Genomic DNA, 25,248 nt, shown 5'->3' on the forward strand with positions numbered 1-25,248 from the left:
CGGCGCGTCGCTCGGCGTTACGCGCGGGCGCACTACGGGGGCCAAGGAAGGAAGATATGTGGTCGCGGTTGGGGTGGCTGGGCCTTCGGGCCCTTCTGGGCGGGCGCCAGGGCTTCACCTCCAAGGCAGATCTTCAGGTAAAGGCCAGGGCCATCTAGGCGGGTGGCGGAGCAAGCCGGGAGGCACTCCGGAGCCCCGGTGACCCACACTCCCCGCCTCATCCCTCCTCCAGGGCAGTGGCCGGATCACGGCCGAGTTGATCGAGCACCTGGAGCGTCTAGCGCTTGTGGACTTCGGCAGCCGCGAGGCAGTGGCGCGACTGGAGAAAGCTATCGCCTTCGCCGACCGGCTACGCGCCGTGGACACCGACGGGGTGGAGCCCATGGAGTCGGTCCTGGAGGACAGGTAAACTCGCGGCTGCAGCCCCGAAGCCTTGACCGTGGCCCGTTCGCAGCCGTTTAATGTGACGATTAGCGAACAGTTTTCCAGGGGGTTAAAGAGTGTTAGCGAGATTCAGGAACTTGCCCACGGTCACCTCGCGAGTCAGCGGCTTCACTCTTCCCCTTGTTCATTACTGATGCTCTCGCTCGTGTCCTCCTAGTGTAAGTGGAAACAAAACCTGAACTGCTAATCATTGCCTTTGTTTTTTGTTTTTTTTTTTTTTGAGACGGAGTCTCGCTGTGTTGCCCAGGCTGGAGTGCAGTAGCTCAATCTCGGCTCACTGCAACCTTCTCCTCCCGTGTTCAAGCAATTCTCTGCCTCAGCTTCCCGAGTAGCTGGGATTACAGGCGCCCACCACCACGCCCAGCTAATTTTTGTATTTTTAGTAGAGACGGGGTTTCACCATGTTGGCCAGGCTAGTCTCGAACTCATGACCTCGCAGTCCACCCGCCTCGGCCTTCCAAAGTGCTGGGATTATAGGCATGAGCCACAAGTCTTCGTTCTTTCATACTTAGGTTCTTCTTTTTTTTTTTTTGAAATTGAGACGGAGTCTCGCTCTGTCGCCCAGTCTGGAGTGCAGTGGCGCAATCTCGGCTCACTGCAAGCTCCGCCTCCTGGGTTCATGCCATTCTCCTGCCTCAGCCTCCCGAGTAGCTGGGTCTACAGGTGCCCGCTACCACACCTGGCTAATTGTTTGTATTTTTAGTAGAGACGGGGTTTCACCGTAGCCAGGATGGTCTCGATCTCCTGAGCTCGTGATCCGCCCGCCTCAGCCTCCCAAAGTGCTGGGATTACAGGTGTGAGCCACTGCACCTGGCTATACTTAGGTTCTCTACCTGTGGCTCTCGTGATATCCAAAAGGGCTGATTTATACATGCGTTTATACATCTATTTAAGGGATGTGTTGAGTCTCTGCCCCTCTCCTGCTCACCCACCTTCCAAAGCATGTCTGTTTTTCCTCATCATGTTCTCAGTGGTTGGCACTGAGTATTCGGTAAATGTGTTTTGTTTTGGGTTTTTTTGTTTTGTTTTTGAGACGGAGTCTCACTCTGTTGCCCACGCTGGAGTGCAGTGGCGCGATCTCGGCTCACTGCAACCTCTGCCTCCTGGGTTTGAGATTCTCTTGCCTCAGCCTCCTGAGCACCCGGGATTACAGGCATGCACCACCATGCCTGGTTAATTTTTGTATTTTTAGTAGAGAGGGGTTTCACCATGTTGGCAAGGCTCATCTTGAACTCCTGACCTCAGGTGATCTCCCTGCTTCGGCCTCCCAAAGTGCTGGGAATACAGATGTGAGCCGCCGTGCCCGGCCTCAGTAAATGTTTAATGAATTTTTTTTTTTTTTTTTTTTTTTTTTTTTTTTTTTTTGAGACAGAGTTTTGCTCTTGTTGCCCAGGCTGGAGTGCAATGGCGCGATCTCAGCTCACCACAACCTCTGCCTGCCAGGTTCAAGCTATTCTCCTGCCTCAGCCTCCCAAGTAGCTGGGATTACAGGTGCATGCCACCAAGCCTGGCTAATTTTGTATTTTTAGTACAGACAGGGTTTCTCCATGTTGGTCAGGCTGGTCTCAAACTCCCGACCTCAGGTGATCTGCCCACCTTGGCCTCCCAAAGTGCTGGGATTACAGGCGTGAGCCACCATGCCCGGTCCCAGTATTCTTTATTAATATCTCTAGGAAAGGAGGGACTAGAAGCACAGAGTCATCAGAATTTCCCAAGTTATCTAGAGGGTAAATATAAAGAAATATAACCATTATTAATAAGGGAAAAGGTCGTGAAAAAAGATGACGAGGAATTTGGATCCAGTAGCTAGCATCTCAACCTGGTGTTCAGTGATCTGTACTGTTTTTCATAAATTTGGAAACCAGTTTGGGTTAATGATTCCCATTAATCATTTTAACGTGACACTTGTAGGACTTTAATGCTTTGAACACACAGAATGTAAAGTGAAGACAACTATTAAACCTTTTATTTTTTTTGTAGTTTTTATAACTTTATTTGATGTATTTGATGATCAGCAGTTAGTTCCCATCCACACTGACTGTAGATTTGTGAAAGTGGTAACAAGTATATAACCAAAGTATAGAGCTTGTTTGGTGAATTTCTAACCTCATTATGTTTTCTGGACCATCCACTACACATGGACGCAGTATGGACATTCCTTACTACTTTGGCTCAGACAGCTTTGTTGAGCCTGGTATCAATGCACATATCTGGAGTTTTGTATCTCCTTCATTGCAAATTTCCGGTCTCTTTAAGAGCCTGAGGGGCACACTTCTTAAAGCCCACTCCATGGATACACTTGTGAATATTAACGGTGTACTCTTGGGTCACCACCTAGTTGATGGCATAATGGCCATTCTTCTCACCATCCTTCTTTGCAGGACCCCAAGTTGCTTAAATGTTTTAGGTAGTAGGCATCTTAGCTATAAAAGCCCTGACTTGGCTGGGCACGATGGCTCACTCCTGTAATCCCAGCATTTTGGGAGGCCAAGGCAGGCAGATCACTTTAGGTCAGGAGTTCGAGACCAGCCTGGCCAACATGGCAAAACCCTGTCTCTACTTAAAAAATACAAAAATTTGCCGGGCATGGTGGTGCATGCCTGTAATCTCAGCTACTCTGAAGGCTGAGGCAGGAGAATTGCTTGAACTCAGGAAGCGGAGGTTGCAGTGAGCCGAGATCACGCCACTGCACTCCAGCCTGGGCAACAGAGCAAGACTCCATCTCAAAAAAAAAAAAGGTAGACTGGGCACGGTGGCTCACACCTGTAATCCCAGCACTTTGGGAGGCGGAGGTGGGTGGATCACAGGGTCAGGAGTTGAAGACCAGCCTGGCCAAGATGGTGAAACCCCATCTGTACTAAAAATACAAAATTAGCCAGGCAAGGTGACAGGCGCCTGTAATCCCAGCTACTCGGGAGGCTGAGGCAGGAGAATTGGTTGAACCAGGGCGGCAGAGGTTGCAGTGAGCTGAGATGGAGCTACTGCACTCCAGCCTGGGCGACAGAGTAAGACTCCGTCTTAAAAAATACGAAACAAGGCTGGGCGTGGTGTTTCACGCCTATATCCCAGCACTTTGGGAGGCTGAGGCAGGTGGATCACCTGAGGTCAGGAGTTCGAGACCAGCCTGACCAATATGGTGAAACTCCTTCTCTACTAAAAATACAAAAATTAGCCGGGCATGGTGGCCTACTCCAGTAGTCCCAGCTGTTCGGGAGGCTGAGACAGGAGAATTGCTTGAACCCGGGGAGCAGAGGTTGCAGTGAGCCGAGATCTCGCCACTGCACTCCAGCCTGGGTGACAGAGCAAGACTCCGTCTCAAAAAAAAAACAAAAAACAAAAAAAACACCTTGACTGGCTAATAGAAACCTCTTTGCACACTAATAACATGTCATTTGGTTTGAGCTAAAAACAGTAGTGTGCTTACGTGCCAGGGGCTAATAAATTATATAAATTCTTTTTTTTTTTTTTTTTTTGAGCCGGAGTCTCACTCTGTCGTCCAGGCTGGATGCAGTGGCACGATCTCAGTTCACTGCAACCTCTGCCTCCCAGGTTGAAGCAATTCTCCTGTCTCAGCCTCCCAAGTAGCTGGGACTACAGGTGCCCTCAGGTGATCCACCCGCCTTGGCCTCCCAAAGTGCTGGGATTACAGGCATGAGCCACCGTGCCCGGCCTAAATTATTTCAATGTTCACATGCAGTCCTGGAAGGTCAATACAAGTTATCTATTTTATAGATGGAAAAAACTGAGGTTCAGAAAGGTTACATAATGTGCCCAAAGTTTCACAGGTAATAAGCAGAAGATTTGGAACTCAGAGCTTCTGCTGCCAAATGCTGTTCTAAGATATGCCGGCTAAAGTCAATTCCTAGGAACTTTATTCTCTTTCATCTGAAATCCAGAGAATGAGTTGACAGCAACTCTGATTGCAGCCAAATAGTTAAATGTCCCTCATAGTCTTATGAACCAAAAACTTCAAACTCTTGGGCTCAAGCCATCCTCCTGTCTCAGCCTCTCAAGTAGCTGGGACTACAGGTGGGCACCCCTATGGCCATTTAATTTTTTTCTTTATTATTATTATTTTTTTTTCGTGGAGACAGGATCTTGCTGTGTTGCCCAAGCTGGTGTCGAACTCCTGGGCTCAAGTGATCCTCCTGCCTCGGCCTCCCAAAGTGTTGGGATTATAGGCGTCGGCCATCATGCCTGGCCTGAACCCAGAACTTTTTTTTCTCATTCTGTTGCCCAGGCTGCAGTACAGTGGTGCAATCTTGGCTCACTGCAGCCTCCACCTCCTGAACTCAAGTGATCCTCCCACCTCAGCCTCCCGAGTAGCTGAGACTATAGGCACATGCCACCACCCTGGCTAACTTTTGTATTTTTTAGGGGAGATCGGGTCTCACCATGTTTCCCAGGCTGGTCTTGAACTCCTGGGCTCAAGCAATTCACCCACCTCGGCCTCCTGAAGTGTTGGGAATATAGATGTGAGCCACCTTGCCTGGCTCAGAACTTTTAACCAAGTTAATTAGCCCCCATTCCAGTCTGCATCAAACTAGAAATAAAGTAGGAGGAAGGGAAAAGGCTTTTAGATGGAAGTAGAGGGGTCCACAAGAAGCTATTCCTTCCAGCCAGATAGCAGGAAAGAAGCTCAAAGAAAGAAAAGCAGTGGGAGAACTGTCCCATCAGTGAGTCCAAGGGCTGACAGAATCACAAATGGAGCCACTTTGTCCTCCCTGTTGCCACAGCACTTTCCAGTGCCACCGTAGCAGCATTTCCCAGTTACTTAAGTTATTGTTCCTGAGTTTTAACCAGCAGGGACTTCTAGTCTTTCTCAACCAGGGTTCCTCAGCCAAACCAGAACACAGAAAGATTCAAGTGATTTTTTTCAGTTCTCCCAAGGACAGTATATGACAAATGTTAACTCAAACACATAGGAGATAAGTTAATTTATCATCAGAATGGGTGTCTTGGGGTATGTAGGCTAACTTATCTTACAGAACCCTGATTGGGAAAGACAGGTGGTGAGGTAGAAGTTTGGTCAATCAGTAATTGATCTGAAAAGCTCATCTGGTCCTGTTCGGTGTTTATACAATTCTGAGGTCCAAGAAAGTGAAGCAACTTACCAAGTGAGAGGTATGCTTGCTGTACCCCTGTCACAGAGACTGTGGGTTCAGGAGCCTGTAATTAATAAAGCTAGGCATGGTGGTACACACCTGTAATCCCAGCTACTTGGGAAGCTAAGGCGGGAGGATCACTTGAGCCCAGAAGTTTGAGACCAGCCTAGGCAACACAGCAAGACCCTATCTCAAAAAAAATAGTAAAAAAAAAAAACCAAAAAACCAACCTCAGAAAATGTGTCTATTTTAGGAACAACTCCATCATAACCAATAACTAGATAGAATAACAATAAATAGAAATGTGTGTATGTATGTACATACATAATAGAAAGGTATGTAAAGGGGTGAATTTTGTTTTCCTGGAAATTTCACTTACGCAGGAAACTTAATTACCAAACTTGATTACTTGATGAGTAAATCAATTAGTTGCTATTAGATCTACTCTTGGGGAAGCAGTAGCATTTAACCGCCTGTTGGCGGTAGTAGAGAGTCTTCCCAAACCTTCAAATGCTAGGCAGGTTAGGCCTCATCAGGAGTGCACAGACTTTGAATGAGAGTGGTAGGGACTGAGATGTACTGCGGTGCACTAAAGCTTTCTGAAAGGAGCAGGTGCTACTCAGAGCCCTCTCTTACTGCTGTGAATGCAGCCTCAGCATTATCAGATCTTGTTTTTTAACATTGCATTTAATCTTCCCAGAAATCCTATGAAGCATTCAACAAACAAGGAAACTGAAATATAGAGGATAAGTAATGTGTAGCAATGGGATCTGAATTCAGCTGTGACTCGAGAGCCTAAGCTCTTAGCCTTTTTTTTTCTTTTTTGAGACGGAGTCTCGCTCTGTCGCCCAGGCTGGAGTGCAGTAGCATGATCTCTGCTCACTGCAAGCTCCACCTCCAGGGTTCACGCCGTTCCCCGCCTCAGCCTCTTGCTAGAGGCCCCCGCCACCACGCCTGGCTAATTTTTTTTTTATTTTTAGTAGAGATGGGGTTTCACCTGTCAGCCAGGATGGTCTTGATCTCCTGACCTCGTGATCCGCCTGCCTCAGCCTCCCAAAGTGCTGGGATTACGGGCATAAGCCACTGCGCCCGGCGTCTTAGCCATTTTTTAATACTGTCCAACAGAAACTATAAACTCCAGAAAGTCCAAGGGTTACCTTTGAATGGTATAATTATGATTTTTATTTTACTTTTGTTCTCCCAAGTTTTCTTAAATGAATACACAGTCCTTGTGTTATTACAAAAAAAAAAAAAAATCTAGTACAACTCTCTTTTGTGTGTGTGTGAGACACTGTCTCACTCTGTCACCCAGGTTGGAGTGCAACGGTGTGATCTCTGCTCACTACAAACTCTGCTTCCCACATTCAAGTGATTCTTGTGCCTCAGCCTCCCGGGTAGCTGGGATTACAGGTATGCACCACCATACCCGGCAAACGTTTGTATTTTTAATAGAGACAGGGTTTCACCATATTGGATGGTCTCGAACTCCTGACCTCAGGTGATCCACCCGCTTTGGCCTCCCAAAGCACTGGGATTACAGGCGTGAGCCACTGCGCCTGGCCTTTTTTTTTTTCCTTCTTGCTCTGTCGCCCAGGCTGGAGGGCGGTGGTGCCGTCTCAGCTCACTGCAACCTCCGCCTCCTGGGTTCAGGCGATTCTCCTGCCTCAGCCTCCCGAGTAGCTGGGATTACACGTGCGTGCCACCACACTTGGCTAATTTTTGTATTTTTAGAGAGATGTGGTTTCCCCATGTTGCCCAGGCTGGTCTGGAACTCCTGAATTCAGGTGATCCACCCGCCTTAGCCTCCCAAAGTGCTGGGATTACATGCAGGAGCCACCGCACCCGGCCTTTCTCCCCCACCTCACCCCCCCAATTAATTTAATGTCTGAAAAGATCATACTTGTTCAAGGCCACATAGTTAAGAACGTGCCAGGTCCTATAACAGACTTCAACTTTCTAATATTCATACCATGAGTAAATATTTGTCGTGTCTAGCTTTGGGCTGGGTGCCACAAAAAAAGAACTAGTCCTTTCCTAAAATAATCTTATTGTGACAACTTATTATTATTATTATTATTTTTTTTTTTTTTGAGGCAGAGTCTCGCTCTGTCTACCAGGCTGGAGTGCAGTGGCACGCTCTCGACTCACTGCAAGCTCCACCTCCCGGGTTCACGCCATTCTCCTGCCTCAGCCTCCCAAGTAGCTGGGACTATAGGCGCCAACCACCACGCCCGGCTAATTTTTTTTTGTATTTTTAGTAGAGATGGGGTTTCACCGTGTTAGCTATGATGGTCTCGATCTCCTGACCTCGTGATCTGCCTGCCTTGGCCTCCCAAAGTGCTGGGATTACAGGTGTGAGCCACCGCGCCTGGCTGACAACTTAGTTCTTATGTGCAGCCTTAGACATGTGCAGCCTCTCTCACATGACTCAAACGCCATTAGGGTCTGCCCTCAGTCTGTGCCCACTCAAAGCAGGAGGAGCATGGCTACTACCGAATACAGTATCAGTGATTTAACAGACTGCTTATTTTTTTAGTCCAAGTATGTGGAAGCAGGCTTACACACTTTTACACCTTGAAACAATAGTGAAGCCTCATGCATATGTTCAAGCTCCTGTGTGTTTTTTACCTGTTTGCCATCTGAAGGCTTTAGTAAAGTCACTAGGTCCCACAGAACACTGGGAGATTCTTGAGCTGTTTGTGGCACATCTTGCTCAAGGGCAGGCACATCCACCAAAGTTGCTGTGGTGGAAAAAGCATTCATCTTAGGGGTACCATATTGGGCTAAGATCCCAGTTGTTACTTAGGAGCCAACATCCTTAAGTCACTCTTGCAGCAAGTTTGCTTCCCCATCTCTGCTTAGCTTTCTAGCTTCATCTTTCACCCCCAGCAGACCACACCCCAGCCTGCTAAACTCCCTGTCCTTCTCTGAATCTCTGCGCTCTCGGCTCTCTTGCTTTGGGATTCATGCTGCTATACCTGCCAGGAAGTCCCTTTCTCATACCTTCATCCCCCAATCCAGCTATTTCTTGCCCATCCTTGAACAGTGACATCAGCTATTCTGAGGATGTGCTACTCACCCAGGCTGGACTAGGTACCCTTTCTATCCTTTGGCAGGCTGTACTAACTTCTGTTAGATTTAAAATATTGTTTTGTAATTGCTTTTACCTGTCCCCACCAAAAGACAGTTGCCCATATAATCATTAAAAACTATTTGTTAAATCAATCCAGAGAAGTAATTAGAACTTACTTCTCAGGGTTGTTCGGACAGTCTATAAACTGTAGGCTGTTGTTTGGTCTACCGATGATCCCAGCTTCTCTATCTTTGAACGGTGCCCATTAACTCAAGAATATACCGTTTCCTTGTTCTCTCCTTCTTGCCCCTCTCCACCGTCCTCTAAAATCCCCCTTCTCTGAGAGGGTAACCTTGGGCTTCTGGGTTTTGTAGATGTCTATACCTGAGATCCGACAATGTGGTAGAAGGCAACTGTGCTGATGAATTACTACAAAACTCCCATCGCGTCATGGAGGAGTATTTTGTGGCCCCTCCAGGTATGTGCTGCCCAGAATGGTTTAACAGATAGTCTCACAGTAACCTTAGGAATGAAGCAGGAAGCGTGAGGACCAAAGATGATATGTGAAGGCACTTTGAAAAGGATAAAGTGCATACAGATGGTGGCATTAAGGTGGCAGTAGGGTCCAGGGTCATACGCACCTCTAGGGGGCAGTTAGGAACAGGAATAAGCAAAACAGGATTGGGGGGATGCGGGGGGTTTAGAGTAGGTGGAAATCTGGAGCTCAAGATCTGCCTAAAGGGGCAGCTGGCATTCAGTGTTTCTCAAAGCCACAGTTAAGACTGTGCCAGATCCTGTAATCGACTCCAACTTTCTAGTATTCGTACCACGAATAAATATTCGTTAGGTCTAGCTTTGGGCTGGGTTACCACAAAAAAACCAGTCCTTTCCTAAAGGAATCCTTTTTTTTTTTTTTTGAGATGGAGTTTTGCTTTTGTTGCCCAGGCTGGAGTGCAATGGTGCAATCTCGGCTCACCACAACCTCCACCTCCCGGGTTCAAGCGATTCTCCTGCCTCAGGCTCCCCAGTAGCTGGGATTACAGGCATGCACCACCACACCTGGCTAATTTTTTGTATTTTTAGTAGAGACAGGGTTTCACTGTGTTAGCCAGGATGGTCTCGATCTCCCCACCTCAGGTGATCCACCCACCTTGGCCTCCCAAAAGGAATCTTATTGTGACAACTTAGTTATCATGTGTGGCCTTAGCCCAGATGTTTCTGTCACATCTTTGCCTATGACATGATTCAAACGCCATTAGGGTCTGCCCTCAGTCTGTACCCATTCAAAGCAGGTGGAGCATGGCTGCTACCCTATCAGTGGTGCCAGGCAGGAATGTAAACCCTTTTCTCCAGAGAACCTGGATACCTGGCATTTTGTGTGATATTTCTTAAATTTTTTTTTTTTTTGAGACGGAGTCTCGCTCGGTCACCCAGGCTGGAGTGCAATCTCAACTCACTGCAACCTCTGCCTCCTGGGTTCAAGCAATTCTCTGCCTCGGCCTGCCGAGTAGCTGGGATTACAGGTGCCTGCCACCATGCCTGGCTAATTTTTTTGTATTTTTAGTAGAGACGGGATTTCACCATTTTGGCCAGGCTAGTCTTGAACTCGACCTCGTGATCCACCCGCCTCAGCCTCCCAAAGTGCTGGGATTACAGGGGTGAGCCACTGCACCCCGCCGATATTTCTTAAATTTTAAGTGCTGGCAACCAATTCAAAATTTAAAAAACAAAATACCATCCAAGCCAAATAAAACACATCTGCAAGCCAGGTGCAGTCTGTGAGCCATCAGTTTACAACAGCTGGTATAGAGATTTGCATCATCTACCTACTGTAAATAAATAGAAGCTTTAAAATTACTCTGGGCTGACAGTAAAATCCAGAACCTTGGATAGGTTGACTGTTTTTATCTCCTCTGCAGGTAGGTGAGTACTCGGAGCTGTTGTACTACCCCTCTGGGCATCTGGGAGTGGGACTAGCCAAAAGCAGTCAGGTAGCCTGCTAAGTGCCAACTTCCAGTTCAGGACATCCCGAGGGAGAATCATTCTGAGCAGACTCCACAGAAGACATTGGCCCTGGTCAGCTCAAGGTGCCAGTTAAAGGCAGGCTCTGGTTACTGCAAGGATGGGAAAGAAAGCTAGAAATTCTGTGAGCTAAACTTTTTTTTTGTTTGTTTTAAGACGGAGTCTTGCTATGTTGCCCAGGCTGGAGTGTAGTGGCGCGATCTCAGCTCACTGCAAGCTCCGCCTCCCAGGTTCATGCCATTCTCCTGCCTTAGCCTCCCAAGTAGCTAGGACTACAGGCGCCCACCACCACGCCCAGCTAATTTTTTGTATTTTTAGTAGAGACGGGGTTTCACCGTGTTAGCCAGGATGGTCTCTTATCTCCTGACCTCGTGATCCGCCCGCTTTGGCCTCCCAGAGTGCTGGGATTACAGGCGTGAGCCACCACGCCTGGCCGTGAGCTAAACTTAATCATGTCTCCGATCCACTAAACCACCTGTTAACTGTGGAGAGAAAGGAGACTCTCCATCTCAGAGCCTGATAGTTGTGGCTCCAGCAGACATATCTTTTGATCAGACATGCTATCTCCCACACAGAACCTTACTTCAGACTTCACTTCTTGGGGCCACCTGAGTTCATGGTCAGTCTTTCCTTCTACTCCTATCTGCATATTAGTGGCTAATCAACCTGTATACTCCTTACTGAAAAAGGTGAACTTGGCTTCACTTAGAACTGATTCTTTCAGATACTCCCAGTTAGGAAAACAGGACAGTAGCTACATTACTTCCATATTTTCCATGAGAAAGTAGTGATCAGTTAGCTCAGTAGAGCCAGCTGGGCGGCAGGCTCAGCTATAACATTCTCTTTTGTTATTTTCAAACAGGTAATATCTCTTTGCCAAAGCTGGATGAACAAGAGCCATTCCCACACAGCTGAGTAGCTCATTCTGGAAAGGGTACTCTGTGAACATGTGGAAGCATGACAGTATTTTCTTACTGTGAACACTAACGTTCCTGCTTTTTTCAGTCACCTGAAAAAAATGGATGCTTAAGCATTTCTTAATAACAGATTCTTCTGAAGACAGAATTGGGAAAGATCTGGCCCCAACAAGGCAATGAGTTCCCGATGCTAACTGAGGTGAAAGAAAAGCAAAAGTCAGCTTCCAAGGAATTCACTTCACAGGACTGTTCAGTATGGAAGACATTATTTATCTGCCTTTAACTCCCCCAAAGGACCATACCAGCTGCATGAAAGTGAACTTTTCTATCTACGTAACCGGTAGACGGAGCATCTTGATCACTATGTGACAACCTTGGCTGTCATTTTTAGTTGCCATTTGCATTGATTTGAGCAGGCCTATCTTTACCGAACATAGCTGAATTTGTTCCTGGGCTCCCACTTTCTTCCTAGAAAAGGGCTAACTTCCTACTAAGGTCTGAAGAGTGTTGAAAGTAGACTAGAGCTTGGGAACTCCTAACCTAGAACTATCTGCCATCCCACAAAGTGATTATATGCCAAAGGGATACTAGTCATTCCTAGTGTTTCTCTTTCTGAAAAGAGAACTTATCCTAAAATTAGCCCTGGGCCTGGGACAAAGGAGCCCTCTCCACCCCCAAAATGATTATTAAATTGAGATGAGTCCAAGATAAAACTCAGATACCAAAGATAGATGAAACTTATTTAGGGATAAAAGTGGGCCGGGCGCGGTGGCTCACTCCTGTAATCCCAGCACTTTGGGAGGCTGAGACGGGCGGATCACGAGGTCAGGAGAGACCATCCTGGCTAATGTGGTGAAACCCCATCTCTACTAAAAATACAAAAAATTAGCCGGGCATAGTGGCAGGCGCCTGTAGTCCCAGCTACTCAGGAGGCTGAGGCAGGAGAATGGCGTGAACCCGGGAGGCAGAGCTTGCAGTAAGCCGAGATCGCGCCACTGCACCCAGCCTGGGCGACAGAGCAAGTCTCAAAAAAAAAAAAAGAGTGATAGAATCAGAGTTTTTCCTCTAACCAAACTGCCAAAGTTGGTTTTGGCTAAGAATTTCCCATCATATTTATGCTGCTGCTCATTTTTTTAGTTTTCTGAGACAGGGGTCTCGCTCTCACCCAGGCTGGAGTGCAGTGGTGGGATCACAGATCACTGCAGCCTCCAACTCCTGGGCTCAAGTGATCCTCCCACCTCAGCCTCCTAAGTAACCGGGACTATATATGTGCATCACCACGTCCAGTTAATTTTTTTTTTAAGTAGAGATGCAGTCTTGCTATGTTGCCTATCTGGTCGTGAACTCTTAGCCTCAAGGGATCCTCCAGCATGCCTTGGCCTCCCAAAGGGCTGGGATCACAGGCAAAAGCCACCATGTGTTTATTTTTCCTATTCCCTTCCTTTATCTGCAATGCTTTTTTCTTTAAGGCAGCCTAATTTACGACTTGGCCTTGAATTAAAAAAGAACCCAGAACCCGCTCTTGGAGTTTACGTTCTCAAACCAACATCAGAGCAACTGTCTATCCCCATATAAATAAAGTTATCTACCCCTGCTCCTTACTGAGTACAAGTTATGACTACAACTCAGTGATTTTTTAAATTAGTGTGCCTATTTGGTGAAATCTGTGAACTTAATCAAGGACAACGACACATGTCAATTACTAAACGTTTAAAATATATTTCTAAACAGAATGGGCCGACTCAGTCACAGTAACTGTTGATCTCCATAGTAGAGCAACCCACAAAGACAGAACTGATTTTTTTCCCATAATCAGGGGTGAAAAATATACAACTTGTTTCTGAACCAAAACCACAATTTCTGCAGTTTAAAATGTTTCACTGCTAATATGGCCCTGGTAGAAATTATGTAGTTTTTTTTTCTTTAAAAAAAAAAAAAAAAATTAAAAAAATTTCCTAAGACACTAAATCCTCAATCTGGAATGTAGATTCTGAGCACAAAGCAGCTCAGTTAACCTAAAAAATAAAGAAAAAATTCCCATCACCTGTCTCAGTAGGGCCTGAAAGGAGAGAAGTAGTGTGGGGAACCCCTGCTTTGGTATGGAGAGTCACGGCCCCTTGACCCAGACCGAGACCGTGAGTAGCCATAGCTGGTGCTTCTCTCAGGATAAACTCGGATGTAGGAAGTTTCACCCTGAAATGCAAACAAAAACAAAAAGAGCAAAGGGGAAAAAAATCAGAGCCAGAAGAATAAGCAAACCAACATCTAACAATAATAGTTAAGTATTGAGCACTTACTGTGTACTCTGTGCCTGGCATGAGGCTATCTCATTAAACTCTCATAACATTATGAGGTAGGTACTCTTATTATCCCATTTCAAGAATGAAGAAAATTAAGACTTAAGTTACATCATTTGCCCAAGGTAACACAATAAATGCCAAATTTGACATGTTGATACTCAATTAACTATTATAAACAATATATCTGAATTACTGCCATTGACCCCCCTCAAAGCTAAGAACTGGAAAGGATCTCAGGGGTCATATAGTTTAATCCCCTGCCACCTCATTTATGCATCTTTGGATGGGCATCTATGGAAGGAGCTAGCCTGTATTTAATACCTTCCAGGTGTGAGGACCTGAGCTAGATGCTTTAGAGGTTATCCTCTTGCTGTAGATTCCTGGCAAGTCTTGTGATGGTGCTATTTTGTGACCATTTTGCCCATGAAGGAATCGAGGTTCCAAGAGTAGTGCAGGTAAGGAATTAATAAGCAGCAGAGGAGTCATGTCCAGGCTGGCTTGTCCCCAGGCCCTCTGCCTTCAGCCACCATTCTCAGAAGATCCAAAGATGCCAAGGGGAAAGAAGCCGGATGTTTTTTCACCTTAGGTGAAAGTCAGTAATTGGAGTTACCCTTTCTGAGGCCCTGCTTTGCAGTATAACTGAGGATCAGGTACTGTTCTGTTTCTGCTCCAAATTCAAGTCCTAGAGGACAGTCTGAACAAAAGCATCATTAAACCAGGGAAGGACCAACCTCTAAGCCAAAACCTAGGGAATTATATGAATCCTCAGAAAAAGCAATGAGCCCAGAGACCTGTGTCCCCAAACATCTGTAAATCTCATAGTAAGGCAGGACAGGATAACCAAAAAAAAAACAATGTCCAATTGGTGGTCTGGTTTCTGGTCTCAATGGTACCAAAGGGATAGTCAACACTTCAATCAAACAGATCCAAAACAGCGGCTGCTTTCCTACAAGGAAAGACATCAAGAACTACTGAGTCTCAAGGGTGAGGTAATCAACCACAAGAAAATGTTACGGTTTAGCCTGGCACAGTGGTGCATGCCTGCAGTCCCAACTACTGGAGAGGCTGAGGTGGGAGGACTGCTTGGGCCCAGGAGTTCAAGGTCAGCCTGGGCAATATAATGAGACTCTGTCTCTAAAATAAAAAATTAGAGAAATACAAAAATTATAAAATTAAAAAAGAAAATGTCATGATAGCTCAGGTTTCAGAGATGATGCTGCACTACTCTGGGAAAAAAGTGAAGTGACAGTTCAGCCCAGACAGCAGGACCTAGAAGGGCTGAGATGAAGAGGCTGGCCTGTAGAGCTCAGCCTAGACCCACAGGAGGGGTAGCTGAGTTCACAGAAGGATACTGTCATTTAAGCTGGTTGTGAATGGGGTGGTATCAAGACTGACTGCACTAGTATTCTCTCCAGGTTACAAATACCATGACCAAACTGTTCATGTGATACTAATATGCAGAATAAAGCATATTAAAAAACAAACGTACCATGAATGCATACTTCTTCCAGCTATGACCCTGAAGGACTTAGGCATAGCAAATTCCATGGCTTTGTCCATCTAAAATAGATCTCTTATGGTACTGTGAGGTTACCAAATGGCATGGCCTCTTGCTACCTCTGCTAGGTCAGGTTCAAGTGGAGTGATTTGAGTACAAGCTCAACAGAAGGCAAGCACCCACCTCATGAGAGCGGAATTTGGTGTCATCCAGTTTACGCAGGGCATATTCCATGTCTTCTTTTCTGAGATACTCGACCATCCCCACTCCATCCTTCTGCACATCAGCATAACAGACATCCCCAGCTTCTCGCATGTGATCCTTCAGGTCCTGCCAGCTGCCTGACGGAGGAAGTCCTAGGCATGGAGAACATAAGAAAGCCCACATCCTTCAGCTATGTTAACTGCCCTGTTAAGAGCCAGCAATACCTACGGTCCCTTCTCCATGATCACTTAAATCCTGAGGGTCCCCAAATCATAAACCTTGATAAGGGACATGAAATCAGAAAAGAGCACTGAAGTATGTGTGGTAAATAAACCACCTTGAGAAGCTGGTTTTAAGTTCATCTTCCAGAGACCAGGCCTTTTCAGCAGAGCAAGAAGTTCATCCCATTACAGGTTTAGTATTCGTAGCCTCTTTCTTTGTCCTTTAAAATCAATGCCAAACTCCTAATACTTTGAGTTCCAATTTTTTCCATTATGAAATTTAACAGTACCAATTATTTATTGCTTGACAGGGTTTCACAGGACATGGGAATTTTGAAACCAGACAATGAAATAACCAAAGAGTAACTGAAGGTAACAACAACAAAAAAATCTGAAGTTTGTTTTCTTGTAGGTGTGAATGACAAACTATACAGAGTACCTCTTAAAAGATCACCAACATTCTTCAATACGGTGGGGGGGAAGGTAAGACTCAGATGCTAAAACTAGTCGGGAGTCATACAACCCTACCTGATGTCATGAAAGGGAAATGTGCTCCTGCTCTCAAAGGCTGTGTTTACCGCTCACAGCTCAGGACTGCAGCCATTTCCTAATAGTTTTCTAAGCAGGATTTCAGAGCAGCATGGAGAGAAAAAAAGATAACGTATGACATCCTGAAGGAGGGAATAGAGTTCTGGGGTTAAAAAATTATAAAGGGACACAAGATAGGCAGATACTGAGAGTATCACTCTTAAGCACATGAGAGTATGCTCTGATTGTGTGACATTCACATCTTAAAAACGTGCCAGGCTCCTCGATTTATTTCATTCCACCAGGGCCCTAAAACTCCCATGCAATATGCAGAAGGCCCCAGGTCTTTCCAGTGTGTTAATATTTTGAAGATAGATAAACCTCCCAGTTTAGCATTTCATCACTTATAAACGCTAGACAGAAATAGTCTATACTTTCCAATAAAATCTGTAAGACTCTTAAGTTACAGGGTTTTAAAAAATATTTAATTCTAAAACCACCACAAAATCTGATCTTCTTCAAGATCCAAGGCTGGGTAAGTTGTTCAAATCTGGCTCCTTGAGGCAGGGCGCAGTCGCTCACGCTTGTAATCCCAGCACTTTGGGAGGCCGAGGCAGGCAGATCACGAGGTCAGGAAATCAAGACCACGGTGAAACCCCGTCTCTACTAGAAATACAAAAAAATTAGCCAGGCGTGGTGGCGGGCGCCTGTAGTCCCAGCTACTCGGAGAGGCTGAGGCAGGAGAATGGTGGGAACCCAGGAGGCGGAGCTTGCAGTGAGCTGAGATTGTGCCACTGCACTCCAGCCTGGACGACGGAGCGAGACTCCGTCTCAAAAAAAAAAAAAAAAGAGAAAAAAAAAAAATCTGGCTCCTTGAATGCCTTTCTACCATGTCTGATGCCAAGTATATTCCAAAAGAAGCATCTTTAGAATTGTAGCTCAAGGAGTTTTCCCATCATCTTCCCTTCTCACCACTAGAAAACTCCTTTACAAGAAATATGGTTATGTTCTTCCAAGGCTGCACTCCCAGCACAATTTCATTTGCAGGATACTTGCCTCACTGGCAATCCAAGGCAAGGCTTCACACAGGCTATTGAAAAGAACGCCCCTGTGTCCCACGCACTGAAGAATAACAGCTATCATTTCTTGGAAGACAGACTCTGTGTTAAGTATTTTACATGTATCATCTCATTCTGTTTGAAAGGAACATACCTGAAACAAGAACTCGGAAATCAGATCTTCTTGTAGGAGGCCCATTCCTCCCACCACGGGGCCACCCACCCCGACCTCCATAAGTCCTGGGGAACTCCACACGAAGACGACACTGGCCATAATCATAACCATTTCTTCCATAAATAGCATCCTCTGCATCTCTAAAAAAAAAAAAAAAAAAGTTTGGAGTTAGTGCTGTTCAGGAGGCCAAGTGACTTTCCAAGTGAGGGGCATGAGCAGTAAGCATAAAAGGGAAACTGAGAGTGAAGAAAAAAACACACAAATCAGGATTTTGATGCACTTCTGCTTTGGTTTGGTGATGTTTCATGATACTGGAATTAACCTTTACAGCTGTCACACACAGTTTTAGAGGTATGAAATTATAATGAATGAGCAAACAGATTACTTAAAAGAGGGCTAATTCAGAGAAAAAAAAAGAATCAATTGCTGACAGATTATTGATTTTGCCAATAAACCACCAGTGTTTTCCTAACCTTGGTGAGCATTTTCTCAAAAAGCACACCACACACTAACCTCTTAATATTTTTCTACAAGGCCTAGTGTCATAAAGTCTATGGAAATAAAAAGTAGGCGGTTAGCCAGGCATGGTGTTGCATGCCTGTAGTCCCAGCTACTCGAGAGGCTGAGATGGGAGTGCAGAGCTGAGATCACACTACTGTACTCCAGCCTGGGTGACAGAGACCCTGTCTCAAAAAAAAAGAAAAAAAAAAGTAGCCAGTTGGATAGGAGAGTATTTGAGGGTAAATAAAGTAGCTGGGCGTGATGTTTGAACCCAGATTAAGGCCAGCCTGGGTAATTTAGTGAGACCTGGTCTTTTAAAAAAATAAATAAGGCTCAAAGGACAAAAGACAACTGCAAATGAGTGTTTTGTGATGAATGTGGAACTTTTTTTTTTTTTTGAAACAGGGTCTTGCTCTGTCACCAAGGCTGAGTGCAGTGGCTGGAGCATAACTCACTACAGCTTCTAACTCTTGGGCTCAAGCAATCCTCCCACCTCAGCCTCCTGAATAGCTAGGGCCACAGGCATGTACCACTGCACCCAGCTAATTTTTGGATTTTTTGTAGAGACAGGTCTCCCTATGTTGGCCAGCCTGGTCTTGAACTCCTGGGCTCAGGCGATCCTTCCCCTCAGTCTCCCAAAGTGCTAGGATTACAGGCATAAGCCACTGCGCCTGGCCTTGGAACTCTTAAGTGTACCTTTTCAGCACAGTTTGGAGAACTATTTTGTCAAAAAACATTCTTTGGATGCAATTTTGCCAAAAGAGATAAATATTCAATAAAATTACTTTAAGTCTTTCCTAGGACTCTAGAAGAGTCAGGAATGCCACACTGATTCTCCAGTATTAGATGGTAGAAAGTGTGACCTTGGAGCTTGGGTGGACAAGAGGAGGTGAATGTGCTAATGAAGGCATTGTTCAGTGTCACAGGCACATAATCACTTGTAAGATTTTAGAACTAAAAGCAACAAGGACCATATCCAGTGCAACCTTGACTATGTAAAATGCAGACTGGGAGAGGCAGAACTGCTAGGAGGTCAGAACAGACTCTGAATAAAAATTGGCCAGCATTCAGGCTGGGCGCTGTGGCACATGCCTGTAATCTCAGCACTTTGGGAGGCGGAGGCAGGTGGATCACTTGAGGTTAGCAGCTTGAGACCAGTCTGGGCAACATGGTGAAACCCCTCGTCTCTACTAAAAAGATAAAAATTAGCTGGGCATGGCAGTGTGCAGCTGTAATCCCAGCTACTCAGGAGGCTGAGGCACGAGAATCTCTTGAACCCAGGAGGCGAAGGTTGCAGTGAGCTGAGACTGTGCCACGACACTCCAGCCTGCACGACAGAGCGAGACTCCATCTCAATAAATAAATAAATAAAATTAGCCTGCATTCAAATCATTATTCTGCAAATTACTAGTAGTCATCTCTGGGTAACTGTTTAATCAAGTTTTTACATCTCTAATGTGAATAGTATGCCTATCTCACAGGGTTACTATAATGGTTAAATAAGATACTACATGAAATGCTTTGCTTGAGTCTTCACATCTAGTGACACCAAAAGATAGTTTTTCTATTATGAAAGGAATGAGGGAAGATGACAATGTAGCGTATCATACAGTAGGTTTGCACTCAAAAAACAGAAGAGGGAGTTCAAATCCATTGATCCTGGCCTGGGGTGGTGGCTCAGGCCTGTAATCTCAGCACTTTGGGAGGCCAAGGCGGGTGGATCACTTGAGGTTAGGAGTTCAAGACAAACCTGGCCGACATGGAGAAACCCCGTCTCTGCTGAACATAGAAAAATCAGCCAGGTGTGATGGCGGGCGCCTGTAATCCCAGCTACTGGGAAGCTGAGGCAGAAGAATCGATTGAACCTGGGAGGCCAAGGTTGCAGTGAGCAGACAGTGACATCGCACTCCAGCCTGGGCAACAAAAGCAAAACTCCGTCTCAAAAAAATAAGGAAAAAAAAAAAATCCCTCGATCCCTTAAGAGCTTTTTCTCTCCCCCCGCCCCCCACCTTTTTTTTTTTGTTTTTCAGATGGAGTCTTGCTCTGTCACCAGGCTGGAATGCAGTGGTGCCATCTCGGCTCACTGCAACCTCCACCTCCTGGGTTCAAGCGATTCTCCTGCCTCAGCCTCCCGAGTAACTGGGACTACAGGCGCGCGCCACCACGCCCAGTTCATTTTTGTATTTTTAGTAGAGACGGGGTTTCACCATGTTGGCCAGGATGGTCTCGATCTCCTGACCTTGTGATCCGCCTGCCTTGGCCTCCTAAAGTGCTGGGATTGCCACTAGCTTTTTCTTTTATTAGTAACTCTAAATCCTCAATATCCTGATCTGTAAAATCTGGTTAACCATACAGGCCAGGTGAGGTGGCTCACGCCTGTAATCCCAGCACTTTGGGAGGCTGAGGCGGGCGGATCACCTCAGGTCGGGAGTTCGAGACCAGCCTGACCAACAAGAAGAAACCCCGTCTCTACTAAAAATACAAAAAAATTAGCTGGGCATGGTGGCGCATGCCTATAATCCCAGCTACTCAGGAGGCTGAGGCAGGAGAATCGCTTGAACCCAGGAGGCGGAGGCTGCGGTGGGCCGAGATCGCGCCACTGCACTCCAGCCTGGGCAACAAGAGTGAAGACCCGTCTCAAAAAAAAAAAAAAAAAAAAAAATAACTACACCTCATAAATTGTTAAAAATACTAAATACAGGCTGGGCGGGTTGCTCACGCCTGTAATCCTAACAATTTGATCCGCTGAGACGGGCGAATCACCTGAGCTCAGGAGTTCGAGACCAACCTGGGCAACATGGTGAAACCTCCTATTTTATCAATCTAAAAAAATGGAAAGAAAAAAAGCTAAATACACACCACGGCACTCAACCCATAGCAACTGTTGAAAAACCACAATGGCACGGTTACTAAATAAGCGAGGCATAGCCTTTTCCAGCTTAGAGGTAAAAATGCCCAGTTCCGGTTTTGAGGCAAATGAGGAGATACTAGGGATGAGCTGTCAGAGTCGACTCTTCAGCCATCAAAGCCTCGCGGTGCTTCCTGCCTGCCCTTCCTCAGATGCTCTCCTTGCTCTATCAGTACGTCCACCCCAGGTAGGTCGAACACCCTACCAACATTCCGCGTTCCCCGGGAGCAAATGATGCTAGGAAAACAGGGTGCGGGCTCTTATTTGGCCGGAGTGGAGTGACCAAGTCAGCGCCGCAGCTGCTAACCACCACCGACCACAGTTTTGAAAGTTCCTGGGCTTTTTCCGGCCTGAGGGCCGACGCTGTTTGCAAAATCACAAGCACTCCTTAGAGCCGGGTTAGGAATCTAGAGTTTCCAAACCCCTGGAACCTTTAGCATCTCGCCAAGCCTCCCTCATTAAAGGAGGGAAGTGAAATCAGAGCCCCACTTCGGCTGTTTTAGAAGTTCTCCCAAATCCCTGATCCCTTTACAAAGCCCAGGCCCTGGCCTGGCGGGGCGGGGCGCGCGAACGGCGAGCTGTTCCACCAGAGACCCCTCCACGACCTCCAGCGGCATCCGCGACCCTGCAGCTTGCTCTCCAGTCACGGCGAGCACAGGCCGGGGGAGAGGCGGGCGGGAAGGGCGAACGGCGACCCCCGCGCTGTCCCAGGGCCGCTTCCCCCCACGGTGCTGCCCCAGGCAGGAGGCGGACAGGGCACATTGGGACCCCCCGAGGCCGGTGCAGGCGGGCTTGGGCCCTTCAAAGGCTCAGCTTTTGGGTTTCTAAGTAAAATATTGGAATAATAAAAATAAAGGAAGTGACGACGGCGCGAAGGACGGCCCGGGCCTGCGAGGAGAGGCTGCCTCATCCTCCACCCGTGAGGGGGCGCCGTGAGGGGTCTGCGCGGAGGCGGGGGGAGGGGAGGCCGGGGGGAGGGGAGCCCTGGGGGAGGGGACAGCAGGGAAGGCGGGGGACTCAGGCACCGAGGGGGAGAGGGCAGGGGCGCGGGGGCCTCACCGGGGGTCCTCGAAGCGCACGAAGGCGAAGGGCACGAGGCCGTGCCGGTTCTTGAGCTCGATCTCGCGGATGCGGCCGTACTTGTAGAACAGGTCCTCCAAGTCCTTCTCGCGCACGTCGGTCGGAAGGTTCCCCACGTAGATGCGCCCGTCGCCCTCGCCGCCGCGCTCGTCCGCCCAGCCCGACATCCGCACCGCCCGACGCCGCGGGCCCGCCGCAGCCCACGTCGCCGCCGCCGCCGCCGCTTCAGCACGGGTCCCCCCGCAGCGTCCCCGCGGGCTCCGAGGCGCTCAGCCGCACTGCATTGTGGGAACGCGGAGCGGAAGCGAAGGGGTCGGCGCAGGCAAAAGGAGTCCTCTTAAAGGGAACGCGGATGCGACCATTGCGCGTGCGCGCAGGCCGGCGCCCCCTGGAGGTGCGAAGGGCCTTCGGGCGCTGACAGGGAAAGCCTGGGGCCGGGCCGTGTGGATGCCACCGCAGAGGGCGGTTCGCGCTCGGCTGAGGCGCTGGACAAATGACTTGGGCTCCCGCGCCTCAGTTTCTCTCTGTGGCGCCGCCTACCTCACAAACTTGTGAGCACTCACTGACGTGGGTAGCGCCCAGGGCCTGCGGGGCGCAGGAGAGCTGAAGTCAGGCGGAGACCGGAGGCTGACCGCGCAGCGGCCGCAAGGAGCCCCCGGCGGCTGGGCCGTCGCGGCCCCCAGCCTCAGGTCAGTAGGCCTCCGGGCCACCCTGTCCCCATTTTACAATTGCTCAGAACTGACGGTGTCAGCATGAGATGGACTCCATAGCTTGGCCTTGAGTTTGTCGGAGTCGAGGAAGTAAGACTCGTAATGACTATCACAGCGATCACTATAGAGTGCATCCGACTTCTGCTTTTCATCCTCTCCCGGGAGGAGACTTGAGGCCACAGAGGGGTCAGGAATGGAACCCAGAGCCATGCTCGCATCCTAAGTACTGAGTCCTTACGGAGCTCAGGTAGACACCCACCTTGGCACATACTTTTCCACATTCACATCCCAGAACGCGGAGCATTGAACCCAGGGACCTTACAGTGAGGCCTTGCACCAGAAGACTTTTTGTTTTTGATACAGGGTCTTACTCTGTTGCTCAGGCTGGAGTGCAATGGCGTGAACACGGCTCACTGCAGTCTCGATCTTGCTGGACTCAGGTGATCCTCCCACCTCGGGGCGCCGTGAGGGGTCTGCGCTGCGTCCAGCTAGTTTATTTTCTATTTTTTGTAGAGAGGCTGGTCTCGAACTCCTGGGCTCAAGCGATCCTCCAGCCTTGGCCTCCCAAAGTGTTGGATTACCGGCTTGAGCCCGGCGCCCGGCTGGAATACTCCTAATCTAAAGATTTTTCAGGCTGGGTGCGGTGGCTCACGCCTGTAATCCCAACACTTTGAGAGGCCAAGGCGGGCGGATCACTTGAGGTCAGGAGTTCGAGACTAGCCTGGGCAACATGGGGAAACCCCGTCTCTACTAAAAATACAAAAATTAGCTGGGCGTGGTGGCGTGTTCCTATAATCCCAGTTACGCGGGAGGCTGAGGCAGGAGAATTGCTTGAGCCCGGGAGGTGGAGGTTGCAGTGAGCTGAGATCACGCCACTGCACTTCAGCCTGGGTGACAGGGTGAGGCTGTCTCAAAAATAAATAGAGATTTTTCATATTAAAAATGAAACCTGGCCGGGCGTGGTGGCTCATGCCTGTAATCCCAGCACTTTAGGAGGCTGAGGTGGGTGGATCACCTGAGGCCAAGAGTTCAAGACCAGCCTGGCCAACATGGCAAGACCCCCCCCCCCCCATCTCTACTAAAAATACAACAACAAAAAAATTAGCCTGGCTTGGTAGCACGCCTGTAGTCCCAGCTGCTTGGGAGGATGAGGCACGAGAATTGCTTGAATCTGGGAGGCAGAGGTTGCAGTGAGCTGAGATTGTGCCACTGCACTCCTCCAGCCTGGGTGACAGAGGGAGATTCTGTCTCAAAAACAAGACAAAACAAAAATAAACAAACAAAAAAAGAGACTAAAACCAAACATTTAATCAGAAGGTAGTTGATTTCTCATTATACCATCTGAGCATTTTAAAATCAAACCAAACCAAAAATTAGACACCCACATATACTACTGAGTGTATATCTTTTTTGGAATACAAGTTGATAGTATACATCAGGCTTTCATAATATACATATACCCTTCGATCTTGTAATTCTACTTGTAGGATTTTTTGTTTGTTTGTTTTGAGACGGAGTCTCACGCTGTCACCCAGGCTGGAGTGCAGTGGCGTGATCTCGGCTCAATGCAAGCTCCGCCTCCCGGGTTCATGCCATTCTCCTGCCTCAGCCTCCCGAGTAGCTGGGACTACAGGTGGCTGCCACCATGCCCGGCTAATTTTTTTGTATTTTTAGTAGAGACAGGGTTTCACCGTGTTTGCCAGGATGATCTCAATTTCCTGACCTCGTGATCCACCGGCCTCAGCCTCCCAAAGTGCTGGGATTACATGCGTGAGCCACCGTGCCCGGCTGCTTGTAGGATTTTTATCAGACGGAAATAAGCAAGAGATTCTCATAATAAATTACATGTGTATGTTTATCATTGCATCCTGTGCAATTAAAAAAATTAAACTTGATAATAAGGGAGTGGCTCAACACATTAACTTTCAATGTTACACAATTATTAAGTCATGTTTTTAATATGACAGATATTAAAGTCACACTAATTTACAGTTAAAGTGAATTGAAAGTGGTGTTTAATGTATACACATATATAGTGTATTTGCTGCTTGTAACAAAAAATAATAGAAAGAAAAAGCTTTCCAAATGTTATGGAGATATCTCTTGATGGCAGTGATTTCTATGTTTTTATTTATGCTTTTCTGTATTTCTCAAATTGTAATTAGCATGCACTACTTTATAATTGGAATAAAACACAATAAATTATTCCTAAAATAAAACCATTATAACTGTCTGTTGTATTCTGGATTATGTAAAGCGTCTAGCTGTTCTCTAGACAAGCAGGAAAGCGCCCTGGCCAAATATGATCTCGAGTCTAAGTATGCAGCCTTATAGGAGCTTACATATCCTAAAGGCATCCGAAAGTCCAGATGCCTCCTCATTTTGGGTGGTGTGCTTAGGTGTATTAATACCATTCTCTGAGTCCTACCACTCCTATGTGATTGTTGCCTGGAAAGACAAAAAAGGAAAAAAAAGTGCTGTTGGAGACAATTGGGCAGTGTCCT

At 47.2% G+C, this 25,248-nt stretch overlaps 2 protein-coding genes across 2 annotated transcripts; one reads left to right on the forward strand and one right to left on the reverse strand.

Moving 5' to 3' along the window:
• The first annotated feature begins 19 nt into the window (after window positions 1–19).
• On the forward strand, window positions 20–15,345 carry GATC (glutamyl-tRNA amidotransferase subunit C). Its single transcript, XM_003280276.2, has 4 exons — window positions 20–137; window positions 233–405; window positions 8,997–9,100; window positions 11,507–15,345. Exons 1-4 carry the CDS (start codon window positions 57–59, stop codon window positions 11,557–11,559), a joined length of 411 nt encoding a protein of 136 aa, XP_003280324.1. The 5' UTR covers window positions 20–56; the 3' UTR covers window positions 11,560–15,345.
• On the reverse strand, window positions 13,261–22,386 carry SRSF9 (serine and arginine rich splicing factor 9). Its single transcript, XM_003280269.4, has 4 exons — window positions 22,014–22,386; window positions 17,525–17,685; window positions 15,543–15,715; window positions 13,261–13,754 (listed from the first exon to the last, which is right to left on the reverse strand). Exons 1-4 carry the CDS (start codon window positions 22,199–22,201, stop codon window positions 13,611–13,613), a joined length of 666 nt encoding a protein of 221 aa, XP_003280317.1. The 5' UTR covers window positions 22,202–22,386; the 3' UTR covers window positions 13,261–13,610.
• Between the last annotated feature and the right edge of the window lie 2,862 nt (window positions 22,387–25,248).

The sequence above is a fragment of the Nomascus leucogenys genome, chromosome 10 (genome assembly GCF_006542625.1).
Source record: "Nomascus leucogenys isolate Asia chromosome 10, Asia_NLE_v1, whole genome shotgun sequence".
Taxonomy (NCBI): domain Eukaryota; kingdom Metazoa; phylum Chordata; class Mammalia; order Primates; family Hylobatidae; genus Nomascus; species Nomascus leucogenys.